General features: G+C 46.7%; 1 protein-coding gene across 1 annotated transcript in view; it reads right to left on the bottom strand.

Moving 5' to 3' along the window:
- pcdh15 (protocadherin related 15) overlaps positions 1–13656 on the bottom strand; it is a gene marked incomplete at its 5' end in the record, with an annotated part of 501491 nt that overhangs the window by 455378 nt on the left and 32457 nt on the right. The window contains one exon of the mRNA XM_033034471.1: positions 7768–7928. Within this exon, the coding sequence (XP_032890362.1) occupies positions 7768–7928 (161 nt within the window). The remainder of the gene's footprint in view (positions 1–7767; positions 7929–13656) is intronic.

The following is a 13656-nucleotide window of genomic DNA, read 5'->3' as shown; positions in this document are numbered from 1 at the left end:
GTCTGTACAGAGTTTGTACGCTCTCCCCGTGACCGCGTGGGTTTTCACCGAGATCTTCGGTTCCCTCCCACACTCCGAAGACGTACAAGGTTTGTAGGTTAATTGGCTAGGCATAAGTGTAAAAAAATGGTCCCTGCTGTGTGTAGGGTAGTGTTAATGTGCAGGGATCGCTGGTAGGTGCGGATTCGGTGGGCCGAAGGGCCTGCTTCCGCGCTGTATCTCTAAACTAAACTGAAAGTTGTTTTTATATATTAGCGCACACCATCATTAGTTCAAGCAGATTAAATCAAGCATGAAACACAGTGTCCTTTGGAGGCCAAGTCAATTGATATTTTTAAAGCAGAGATAGATAGATTCTTGATTGGCACGTGTGTCAGAGGTTATGGGAGGAAGGCAGGAGAATGGGTTTAGGAGGGAGAGAGAGATCAGCCATGATTGAATGACGGAGTTGGGCTGAATTGCCTAAATCGACGCCTATCACATGACTAGTTTAACTTGGCATCATGTTCAGATTCGTCTTTTTGGCCCGAAAAAGCCAGTTCCTGTGCTCTGCTGTTCTATTTTCTTTCATTTTCGCAGCTGAATATTTATCAACACCAACTTTGCTGTATCATACGCCAGCACTCTCTGTCACTTGATGGCAAAATGCAAATGTGATTTGTTTCGTGCCAACATTTTTTCCATTTGAAATGTGCGCATTTAAAGAACAATCAGATCATTCACGAGAGAATTGGTGGTGGCATTTTTTGCAAAATGAATTCTAACAACTCTCAATTGCGAGGGGCTGGAAATGGGTCACGATAATGAATTTCATTAAAATACTCATTTTTTTATGTGACTGAAATGTCCCAAACATTCCTGAACCAAAGTGACACTGAGCAGATGAGAAACGTTAACCAAAGTGTTGAAATCAATCAATCAATGCATTTTGAGAAGCTTTCACCAGACAAAGGTTCAGAGGTTTAAAGAAGCAATTTAGTTTAGTTTAGTTTTCAGTTTAGAGATACAGCACGGAAACAGGCCCTTCGGCCCACCGGGTCCGCGCCGACCAGCGATCCCCGCACATTAACAGCATCTTACACCCACTAGTGACAATTTTTATATTTATCAAGCCAATTAACCTACAAACCTGTACGTCTTTGGAATGTGGGAGGAAACCGAAGATCTCGGAGAAAACTCGCGCAGGTCACGGGGAGAACGTAAAAACTCCGTACAGGGAGAACCTGTAGTCGGGATCGAACCCGGGTCTCCAGCGCTGCATTCGCTGTAATACAGCAACTCTACTGCTGCGATACTGTGACTGCCCAAATCTGGAGCATGAGACCATAATTCTGGAGCATAGGCTCAGCCATAAGGGACAAAGCAGAGCCTTTGATATAGAGTCATGCAGCATGTATACAGGCCCATTGGCCCACTGAGTCCAAGCACACCATCAAACATCCATTAACACTAATTTGGTCATATTCTCCCAATGTTCCCTTCAATGATCCACAGATTCCAGTGTTCAGTTATAGACCGTCTACCAATGTGCACATCGTTTGAGGTGTGGAGAATAGAACAGTGCAGTGCAGGAACAGGCCCGTCAGTTTAGTTTACAGCGTGGAAACTTACCCTTCGGCCCACCGAGTCCAGGCCGACCAACAATCTCCCCGCGCACCAGTTACGTCCCACGCTCAAGGGACAATTTACGGAAGCCAATTAACCCGCAAGCCTGCACGTCTTTGGAATGTGGGAGGAGACCTGGAGAAAACCCACGCGGTCACACGGAGAACGCGCAACCTCCATACAGACAGCACCCGTAGTCAGGATCGAACCTGGGTCTCCGGCGCTGTAAGTCAGCAGCTCTACCGCTGCGCCACTGTGCCAAAGAGAAATGCACAAGGCAGTGGCCAAAAGCTGGGAAGTGGAATTTGACAGCTCTTCAATCATCCATCGTGGATTATATAATTTTCTTTGATCTACGATACGATACGATGCGATAGAACTTTATTGATCCCAGGAGTGAAATTGATCCGCCAACAGTCGTTAAACACAACAAGATACATGAAACATAAAATTAGAATGACGAGGGGAAAGTCCAGGATTGGGGATGTGCAAAGATTGGGGAGGGGGGGGGAGGGGGTGCGGGGGGAGGGGAGTCAGTCTCAGTCTACCTCACGACAGAAGGGGGAGGAGATGTGCAGTTTGATAGCCACGGGGAAGAAGGATCTCCTGTGACGTTCTGTGCCGCATCTTAGTCTGTTGCTGAAGGTGCTCCTCAGGTTGACCAGTGTGTCACGGAGGGGGTGAGCTGTGTTATCCAAGATGCTCTGTAGCATAATCCTACAGCATGTTTAACAGCAATATCATTAAGGGTTTGCTCCTTTCACCTTTGCAGATAGAATTTAAATATCAGGTGGAAGTTCAGAGGGCTGAAGGTCACAGGAAATCATTAAAGGAACTTCAGATAAATGCTTCAGTTTACACCATCGGGTTTCACCTCTTTCGGGCTTTGTAAGACAAATGAACAAAATACCTTTTTGGCCATTTAATCCATTATTTCTCATCGACAGTCAATGGATATTGTTAAGGCAGAGATAGATAGATTCTCGATCAGTACGGGTGTCAGGGGTTATGAGGAGAAGGCAGGAGAATGGGATTGAGAGGGGAAGATAGATTAGCCATGATTGAATGGTGGAGTAGACTTGATGGGCCGAGTGGCCTAACTCTGCTCCTATCACTTATGAACATATGAACTTATACATCAGACACCCTCGTCACTGCCTTGCAGTGCTATACAGAGGTCGGTGAGTGCTTAGAACACACTGACAGGGACAGATGAGCAGGCAAATACAATCAATAGTGTTTCAGAGATTTTATTGATTGGCACAAAAATATGCAAGGAATGGAGGGATATTTGCAGGCGGAGGCATATAAGTTTAACTTGACATCATGTTCGTCACAGACACTGTGGGCCAAATGGGCTATTCCTGTGCTATCATTAAAGAATCACAGCCATAATAACATAGAATTGTAAATAAAAACAATTCTATCTTATTATTAATCACATACCTTCTATTTCTTTGGGTTTTTTTTAGAAGATCTAACCCAAACCATCAACAAGCCTCCAGTTTGTAGGATTATCCAGCAGGCCTGCTCGGTAAAGCATACTTTTTTAGTTCCGTTTAGTTTAGAGATAGTTTAGAGCCCACCGTGCCCATGCTGACCAGCGATCCCCGCACACTAACACTAAGCTACACACACTAGAGACAATTTACATTTATACCAAGCCAATTAACCTACAAACTTATATGTCTTTGGAGTGTGGGAGGGAACTGAACATCTCAGAGAAAACCCACGCAGGTCACGGGGAGAACGAACAAACTCCGTACAGACAAGCACCCCTAGTCAGGATCGAACCCGGGTCCCTGGCGCTGAAAGCGCTGTAAGGCAGCAACTCTACCGCTGCGCCACCATGCCGCCAGTTTTTAGTTTTGTTCATTTGCTGTTATTAACCTTTGTGGCTTCCTTCAATGATCTGACAATGAATCCCACCCTGTTTTATATAAACCTCAGCATGTGTCTTGTAAAAGCTTGGCACATCAGCTCAGTTGAATGCATGAGGCTGAGAGGAAAATCTGTTTGCTCAGTTAAATTTGTGTGCCATGTACAATTCTCCTTACAAGCAAGAGCTGCCGCTAACTGACAGACTTCCCCCTCATTTGCCTTCAGATCCTCGTGTGATCTTAATTCACTCCGGCAGCTGCCTTGTGCAAAGTCAGATGCCTGATTTTACAACAGCAAGCGATCCCAAGGATCTATTTTCATGGACTTCTTTCAGAAACGGTGCCTGTAAGCTGCTCTCTTTCTTCATCCTCTCTTTGTGGACTGTCTAGCAACGAGGAAGAGTCTTTGGACTGTCAAAAGCCACAAAGGCTAAAAGTGAATATCTAATTTTATCCCTGTGGCACAGCGGTAGAGCTGCTGCCTTGCAGCGCCAGAGACCCGGGTTCGATCCCGACGACGTGTGCTGTCTGTACGGAGTTTGTACGTTCTCCCCGTGACCTGCATGTGTTTTCTCCCGGATGCTCTGGTTTCCTCCCACACTCCAAAGACGTACAGGTTTGTAGGTGGGTAAAGATTGTAAGTTGTCCCTAGTATGTGTAGGATAGAGCTTGTTGGTCAGCGCGGAGTAAGTGGGCCAAAAGGCCTGTTTCTCTGTCTCTAAACTAAACTAAACTAAACTAAACTCAACTAAACTAACTGGGTAATTGCATGCCTGGGGTGACCTTAATCTGGTCTATGAGGGTCCACATGGTGCCTTGGTGTAGTTCAAAGTAATCAGGGCCAGTGAAGCTCCACCCATGAAGCAACTGAGGAAGACTTTGACCAGGGACAAACCCCATGGCACTAATTTTGCCACTGGACAGAAGTGCAATTCCAAAATCCAAAAGCATTCAAAGATGAAATAAACACATTTTCAAAAATGCTAGAAAATCACAGCATGTCAGGCAGCATTGTGGAGAGAGAAAAAAACCCAAGAGTCAACATTTGATTGAAAACCTTTCGTCAGGACTGGGAAGAAAAGGAAGGTGGAGATGGGATGGGTGGAACAAAAGGAATCGGGAAGCCCTAGACAGCCAGTGGATGCGGCACGGTGGCGCAGCGGTAGAGTTGCCGCCTTACAGCGCTTGCAGCGCCGGAGACCCGGGTTCGATCCCGACTGGGGGTGCTGTCTGTACGGAGTTTGTACGGTTTTCCCGCGACCTGCGTGGGTTTTCTCCGACATCTTCGGTTTCCTCCCACACTCCAAAGACGTCCAGGTTTGTAGGTTAATTGACTTGGTGTGAGTGTAAATTGTCCGTAGTGTGTGTATGATAGTGTTAATGTGCGGGGATCACTGGTCGGCGCGGACTCGGTGGGCCGAAGGGCCTCTTTCCCCGCTATATCTCTAAACAGTCAGTCTAACACTGAGTGGCCAGGGCAAGCCTGCAACGGCAGCGCCCACATACAGGCAAAGACTGAGACGCCAGGATAACCCAGAGACCGCCAGCGCTGGCTCTTCAAGCCCTAAAACTGAGCCGTCAGGAGAAGCCTGAGACAGCCAGCGCCTCCTCTCGTGGCAACGGTGAACTACAGGGAGAAGCCTGAGATCACCACGCCTTCTTCGAAGAGCAGGACTGAGCTGCCGGGACAAGCCCAAGATCGCCATGCCTCTGATGGCAAGGGGCAGCAACTCATGTTGTCCTGGACGTCCTTCCAAACCTATAGGAGTAGAATGAATCCATTCGGCTCATCAAGTCTACTCTGGCATTCAATTATTGCCTGATCTATCGCTCCCTCCCAACCCCATTCTCCTGATTTCTGCGTTCCCGCTTTTCCCCCCCATATCCCGATTCCGTTAGCACTAAGAGCTACATCTAACTCTCTCTTGAAAACATCCAGTGAATTGGCCTCCACTGCCTTCTGTGGCAGAGAATTCCACATATTCACAACTCTCAGGGTGAAAACAGTTTTCCTCATCTCTGTCCTAAATGGCCTACCCCTTATTCTTAAAATGGTTAAGAACCTTGTTCTGGACTCCCCCAACATGGGGAACATTTTTCCTGCATCTAGTCTGTCCAATCCCTTAAGAATCTTATATGTTTCTCTAAGATATCCTCTCATCCTTCTAAATTCCAGTGAATATAAGCCCAGTCGACCACAGTTGATTAAATATATGAAAAGAGGGGGATATGAATGTGCGCAACAATAATAATAATAATACATTATACTTATGGGCGCCTTTCAAGGACTCTCAAGGACACCTTACAAAATTTAGTAAACAGATTACAAAACATGTAAGCGGAATGAAACAAAACAAAAAAAAAACAACAAAAAAATAAAAATAAATAAATAGTAAAGACATCAACAAAACACAATTCAAAGAGAGAGCAGCGGCAGCTAATCGCGCCAGCGTTCACTCTCCCTTCCGGCAGCCATCTTGGAAACGGAACAATAAGAATCTTTAACATAAAAACATCCCCCCACAATGGTTTCCATTATGAGGGAAGGCACAAAGTCCAGTCCCCAACCCCAGTTCACCCATAGTCGGGCCTATTGAGGCCTCCCAGTTGCCTCTACGGAGGCCCGATGTTCCAGGCCGTTCTCGCCGGGTGCTGTTGCTCCGACGTCGGGAGAGTCCTCACAGCGGCCTTGGACACCTGGAACGGCCGCTTCCTTACCGGAGACCGCGGCTTCTGAAGCCGACAAGGCCGCGACGGTTGGAGCTCCACCACTGGCAATCTCATCGAGAGATCCCAGGCTCCCGATGTTAAAGACAGAGCCGCCACCCGCAGCTGCCCGCTCCACAGACCCGCAGCTCCGCGATGTTATTCTCAGCGGTCTCAGCTCACCGGAGCTCCAGCGCGGTGACCCAGGCAAGGCATCGCCCACTCCGCTCCGCGGTAGCGCTCCAGCGCTGTGCCGCCACCGAAGCCGAAGGTGCTGGGCGGTCCCACAGGAAAACGCCGCTCCAAGCCCGCTGGTAGGCCGCGAGGACGGGTCGACGGTGCAGCCCGGAGAAAAGCTGCCTCTCCGACCAGGTAGGGACCTAGAAAGTGGTTTCCCCCTTCCCCCTCCGCCCACATAAAAAAGTCTGGACCTCCTAAAAACAAAACACAATACTCACTAAAAATTAAGGAAAAGAGTGAAAAAGACAGACAGCTGCTGGCTAGGCAGCCGTGCCCCAAGATGGCGCCCCCTCCTGAAAACAATGACAGAGGAATTGCACAATTTGCTAAATGCCCAGCAGGTCAGGCAGTGTTAGTGGAGATGGGAAAAAACAAGGCCAATATTAGTCATGAATCCATTTACCAGCAGACTCGGTTACTGCTTATCCCCATGTGGTGACGTGTCAACTTGTTTGTAATCATAAGGTCACAAGTGATAGGAGACGAATTAAGCCATTCGGCCCATCAAATCTACTCTGCCGTTCAATCATGGCTGATCTATCTCTCCCTCCTAACCCCATTCTCCTGCCTTCTCACCATAACCTCCGACATCTGTACTAAGCAAGAATATATCTAACTCTGCCTTAAAACTATCCACTGGCTTGGCCTCGACAGTGACCTGCTGTGGCCAAGAATTCCACAGATTCACCACCATTAATCAGATAGATTGTAATGAAACTCTGGTATTTACTAGACAACAACTTTTGAAAACTGCTAACCACACACATACTCGTTGTCAATGCCAGATTGTGTTGAACAGAAGATCTTCAGATCTTATGACATAGGAGCGGGATTAGGCCATTCGGCCCATGGACTCAGCCCCGCCATTCAATCATGGCTGATCTATTTTTCCCCTCACCACCCCATGCTCCTGCCTTCTCCCCGCAACCTTCGACCCCCTTTCTAATCATGGTGCCAAGGGTTATGGGGAGAAGGCAGGAGAACGGGATTCGGAGGGAGAGATGGATCAGCCATGATTGAGTGGCGGAGTAGACTTGATGGGCCGAATGGCCTAATTCTTCTCCTGTCACTTATGACCTAATCAAGAGCATAGAGCAATTAAATCTCTAACTTTACGCGCGGTCACCTCAAGAACCCTGGAAATGCTTGTTCAGAGTTCTCCCGAGTCCAATCAAAGAATAAAACAAATAAAAGTGAACAGAAAAAGAAGAAGTATGAGAACATCCTCGTATGATGTGAATCCGTATTATGACCAAGAAAGTTATGCCCAACTTAAACAATGCAGGTGACTTTTTAGAAAGAAATGTATATCTTTAGCAGGAGGTTATATACTTACATCTCGGTCAAGGACTCTGCCAGTGCTGTTCAAATACAGTTTCTGGTTGACAGCATCCAGAAGCACCCAGTAATCATTGTTTCCTCGCAGAGATAAGGCGATCGTGGGATTAGGGCCACCAGCGTAACCCGTGATCTGCAAGTTGTCCACGAGAAGTGTTCCTGCCACGCACACATTGAGAAAACAAGAGAGAAAGCAGTTGACTAATAGAATTCAGCGAAATAAGTTTAACACATGGTTGCTTTCATGTTTCATGAATTGACAATTGCTAATACAATCACAGTGAGGGAGGGCACGGTGGCGCAGCGGTAGAGTTGCTGACTTACAGCGCCAGAGTCCCCGGTTCGATCTTGCCTGGCTGTAAAGAGTTCGTACGTTCTCTCCGTTACCAGCGTGGGTTTTTTACTGGGATCTCCGGTTTCCTTCCACACTCCAAAGGCTTACAGGTTTGTAGGTTGGTTTGGCGTGGTATAATTGTAAATTGTCCCTGGTGTGTGTAGGATAGCGTTAGTGTGCGGGATTCGCTGTTCGGCGCCGACCTGGTGGGGTCGGAGAGGCTGTTTCCGTGCTGTATCCCTAAACTAAACTAATAAGTACAAGTTTGTAGGCTGATTGGCTTGGTAAATTGTCCCTAGTGTGGGTGTGATAGTGTTAATGTGCGGCGCGGACTCAGTGGGACGAAGGGCCTGTTTCCGCGCTGTATCTCTAAAGACTAAAAGATACCAGAGACACAAAGTGCTGGAGTAACTCAGCAGGTCAGACAGCCTCTCTGGAGAACACAGATAGGTGGCGTTTTGGGGCCAGACCCTTCTTCAGACTCACTGTGGCAGAAAGGGGGAGTGGTGAGGGTGGGGACGGAAGCTGAGAGGCAGAGGCAGGACAAAGCGTGGCAGTTAAGAGGCGGACACAGGTGAGGGAGGGGGAGGACGTGCTGAAGGACGTGCTGAAGCTCGGTGCAGCCAACGCCAAGGCTCTGTGGGGGAGGACCACAGTCTAGGGTCCTTCCGCTGCTGGACATTGGGGGTGGAGGGGGCAGGGTGTGGTGGAGATGCCCCTCAAAAATAAGGGAAGGGATTTCATGCCAGTGGGCCACATGAGTGGCAAGGGTGTGGGATAAAATTGTGTGATTTGGGTAAACAGTATTGGAAGTATGTATAACCTCCGAGAATGTCGGATTAATTTTTTGTACGGCTCCTGTATTGTATATGTGTATGAAGGACCTGCAGATGCTGGCTTAAATCAGAGATAGACACAAAATGCTGGAGTAACTCAGCGGGACAGGCAGCATCTCTGGAGAGAAGGAAAGGGCGATGTTTCTTCAGAGTGGATAGGGATAAGGGAAACAACTGATGCAGATGATAATAGAAACATAGAAACATAGAAATTAGGTGCAGGAGTAGGCCATTCGGCCCTTCGAGCCTGCACCGCCATTCAATATGATCATGGCTGATCATCCAACTCAGTATCCCGTACCTGCCTTCTCTCCATACCCTCTGATCCCCTTAGCCACAAGGGCCACATCTAACTCCCTCTTAAATATAGCCAATGAACTGGCCTCGACTACCCTCTGTGGCAGGGAGTTCCAGAGATTCACCACTCTCTGTGTGAAAAAAGTTCTTCTCATCTCGGTTTTAAAGGATTTCGCCCTTATCCTTAAGCTGTGACCCCTTGTCCTGGACTTCCCCAACATCGGGAGCAATCTTCCTGCATCTAGCCTGTCCAACCCCTTAAGAATTTTGTAAGTTTCTATAAGATCCCCTCTCAATCTCCTAAATTCTAGAGAGTATAAACCAAGTCTATCCAGTCTTTCTTCATAAGACAGTCCTGACATCCCAGGAATCAGTCTGGTGAACCTTCTCTGCACTCCCTCTATGGCAATAATGTCCTTCCTCAGATTTGGAGACCAAAACTGTACGCAATACTCCAGGTGTGGTCTCACCAAGACCCTGTACAACTGCAGTAGAACCTCCCTGCTCCTATACTCAAATCCTTTTGCTATGAAAGCTAACATACCATTCGCTTTCTTCACTGCCTGCTGCACCTGCATGCCCACTTTCAATGACTGGTGTACCATGACACCCAGGTCTCGCTGCATCTCCCCTTTTCCTAGTCGTGGAGAGATAAAGAACAATGAATGAAAGATATGCAAAAGAGGAAACAGGCCATTGTTAGCTGTTTGTTGGGTGAAAACGAGCCTTGGGTGAGGGAGGGATAGAGAGGGAGGGAATGCCGGGGTTACTTGAAGTTAGAGAAATCAATATTCATACCACTGGGCTGTAAGCTGCCCAAGCTAAATATGAGATGCTGTGGGGTCTACCTTGGGTTTAAACCAGCATCTGCTGTTCCTTCTCGCACACTGTGATCATGTATTGTCTTTCTGCTGACTGGTTAGCACGCATCAAAAAGCTTTTCACTGTACCTCGGTACACATGACAATAAACTAAACTGAACTGAACTGAATCTCTGAAGGGGAGAGGATAAACACTGTTTTGAGTCTGGAGATACATTTCATGGCCAAAGTTCTTCACATTCCATCAGTAACATCTGATAACTCAGTGGTATTTTACAATACCTAACTTACATTAAGACAATATGGCCATTGCATACAAATATCACCAAACTCCATTCATATTTCATGCTCAGGGGTTTGACAGTACTGGACTAGTTGACCGCTACTTCTCTCAATACTCCATCAAACTTGTAATTCACGTTTAATTTTAAGATCTCGACACAGTAAGATAATATTTGCTTCAGTAACCCTGGTAGGTTTAAAGCATGTGTAAACAACAGACTAGGCGAATTTCAAGGGTGTTGGGGAACTATGGTCTTGATGAGTTGAAGGGAGTGTGAGAACTGGGGCAACAGAAGGTGAAAGGGTTAGAGAGGGTTTACAAGACAGTTTTAACTCTTAGGGCTAAAGGAACCGAGGGATATGGGGAGAAAGCAGGAACGGGGTACTGATTTTGGATGATCAGCCATGATCATATTGAATGGCGGTGCTGGCTCGAAGGGCCGAATGGCCTACTCCTGCCACCTATTTTCTATGTTTCTATGTTCCAATCATGCTTGATGTGGAACCAGGGCCCCAGTGGTGGACTGGCGAGGGTGTCAGCTTGCCCGATGGCAAGTGGGCCCCTGATGAAGTGGGTCCCCTATATCAAGTGGGCCCCTGATGAAGTGGGCCCCCCCCCCTCCTTGTCACCTGGCAACCAATATTTATAGACCCAGTCTGCCACTGCAGGGCCCCATTACCTTAAATAAGAAGACAGGAACAAAAGGCCTGGTATGTTAAAGGGAATGTACTCAGGATGTAGATATTGTTACAGGATATGGGATATAGTTTTCCGACAATTGTTGGTTTAAATTTTACTTTGAAGAGAATTCTGTCCTGATTCTCCCGTATGCAACAAAACTGTCTTGTTCAAAAATTCCCCAACATCTGTCCTGAATCTCCCGCACTCAACAAAAGAGTGGCTACACATCAGGACAGGCGCAAAACGCTGGAGTAACTCAGAGGGACAAACAGCATCTCTGGAGAAAAGGAATGGGTGACGTTTCGGGTCGAGACCCGGCCCTTCTTCAGGCCTCTTTTTGGGTCTTGAACCCTTCTTCAGGCTTCCATCCTGGCAAGCAAATAGTATGATGGCTGATGGTAAAAAGTAGCAGCAAGTTGAGCTGCGCGGTGGCACAGCGATAGAGTGGTTGCCTTACAGCGCCAGAGGCCCAGGTGCTTGATGTTGAATTGCTTCAGTCACTCTGGACTATGGCTAATAATGGGGCTGCAGTTAGGTTCTGAACTTTTCTGTAATCACAGGCAATCGTCGCAGCAGGTAACTCAACATTGATGTCTCCACTTCCCCTCTGGGGTACTTTCTGTGCCTGACTAATTGCATTTCTTCCTGAAATAATTCGACAAACAAAATCTTAACCAGGGACATTTACCACCATTCTCACTGCTGTTGATTGCACTCACAGCTTTTGGAATTAATTTCAGCAGAACATTCATTTAATCTGGGCCAAATCTTCTCAGCACTGCGTAGAGGCAACTAATCCACTTAGGCTCAAGGAACACATTTTAAGTGTGAGGACTATTTATATGAAATAGGGACAACTGTATAGGCACTTGAAGTTGTCTTTTAAAACCATAAAATGGATCTTCCAAACTATATTTCAACTTAATTGTCAAATTTCAAATGATTGCAAAATGCCCGAACAGCTTTTTAAAAATTTTAATGCTTTACTGTGTCTTTATAAATCACGGAATGTATCAAAAGCAAATTTTACAGTCTTGGATTTTTCTTTCATCTTAATGCAAAAGTCATTGGAAATGCTCGGATGAAAATGTCGATGACATGCATCACTTATACATGGCATCTCATCAGAATGCTGATTAAATAGAGCACGACAAATCTTATAAATTGACATGTTTAACAAATGGAACATCACATCAGTCACGAGTCAAAGCAAAACATTTCAAGTGAGACCCATTTCGAATATCCTGACACCGAAATCTTCAGTGACAGGATAGAAGGGGAATTATTGAGATTGTTACTTAGACCTGTCACTAACGTTGCATCAACGTTAAAACAAGGAAAAATATATTACTGATGACAATAAAACGTGACTTAAGATTCACAACTCTCTGGGTGAAAAGGTTTTTCCTCATCTCTGTCCTACTCCTTATTTTTTAAACTGTGACCCCTGCCTCAGATGGCAAGGGGCAGCAACCCATGCTCTCCTGGACTTCCTTCATAAGTTCACAACTTATAGGAGCAGAATTAGGCCATTCGGCCCATCAAGTACACTCTAGTATTCAATCATGGCTGATCTATCTCTCCCTCCCAACCCCATTCTCCTGATTTCTGCATTCCTGCTTCCCCCCCCATATCCCTTGATTCCTTTAGCCGTAAGAGCTATATCTAACTCTCTCTTGAAAACATCCAGTGAATTGGCCTCCACTGCCTTCTGCAGCAGAGAATTCCAGATTCACAACTCTCTGGGTGAAACCGTTTTTTCCTCATCTCTGTCCTAAATGCCCTACCCCTTATTCTTAAACCGGTTAAGTACCTGGTTCTGGACTCTCCCAACATGGTGAACATTTTTCCTGCATCTAGCCTGCCCAATCCCTCAAGAAGTTTATATGTTTCTATAAGATCCCTTCTCATCCTTATAAATTCCAGTGAACACAAGGCCAGTTGATCGATTCTGCAGCCCCATTATTACCATAGCTCAGAGTGACTGAAGTAATTCGACACCAAAAACGCCCGGGTCACTGGCGCTATAAGGCAGCCACTCCATCGCTGTGCCACCGCATGTGTGTGAATGTGTGTGAATGTGTGTGAGTGATTTGTGGTGGTCGGAGGGGCCGTAGGCGCAGATTGGCAGCCACGCTTCCGTCAGTCTGCCCCAGGGCAGCTGTGGCTACAGAAGTAGCTTACCACCACCGAGTGTGACTGAGGAGTGAATGAATAATGCGATGTAAAGCGCCTTGAGTATTAGAAAGGCGCTATATAAATCCCATCCATTATTATTATTATTATTATTATTATCTTGCTACTTCCCGTGTGAAGAAAGTGTAGGAGCCTGAGAATGGCTACCTCCAGGTTCAAGGACAACTTCTCACCATCAACTATCACGCACTCTTGAACCACCCTGCAGAAGCCCAACCACACATTACCTCAGCACCAAATTAATGCGGACTTGTGTTGAAGTACGAGGTTGCGTGATGTAGAAACATAGAAATATAGAAAATAGGTGCAGGAGGAGGCCATTCGGCCCTTCGAGCCAGCACCGCCATTCATTGTGATCATGGCTGATCGTCCCCTATCAATAACCCGTGCCTGCCTTCTCCCCATATCCCTTGACTCCACTAGCCCCTAGAGCTCTATC

This window comes from Amblyraja radiata, chromosome 15 (assembly GCF_010909765.2).
Source record: "Amblyraja radiata isolate CabotCenter1 chromosome 15, sAmbRad1.1.pri, whole genome shotgun sequence".
NCBI lineage: Eukaryota > Metazoa > Chordata > Chondrichthyes > Rajiformes > Rajidae > Amblyraja > Amblyraja radiata.
Note: the sequence above shows the minus strand (reverse complement) of the source record. Positions and strands in the feature narration are given on the sequence as shown.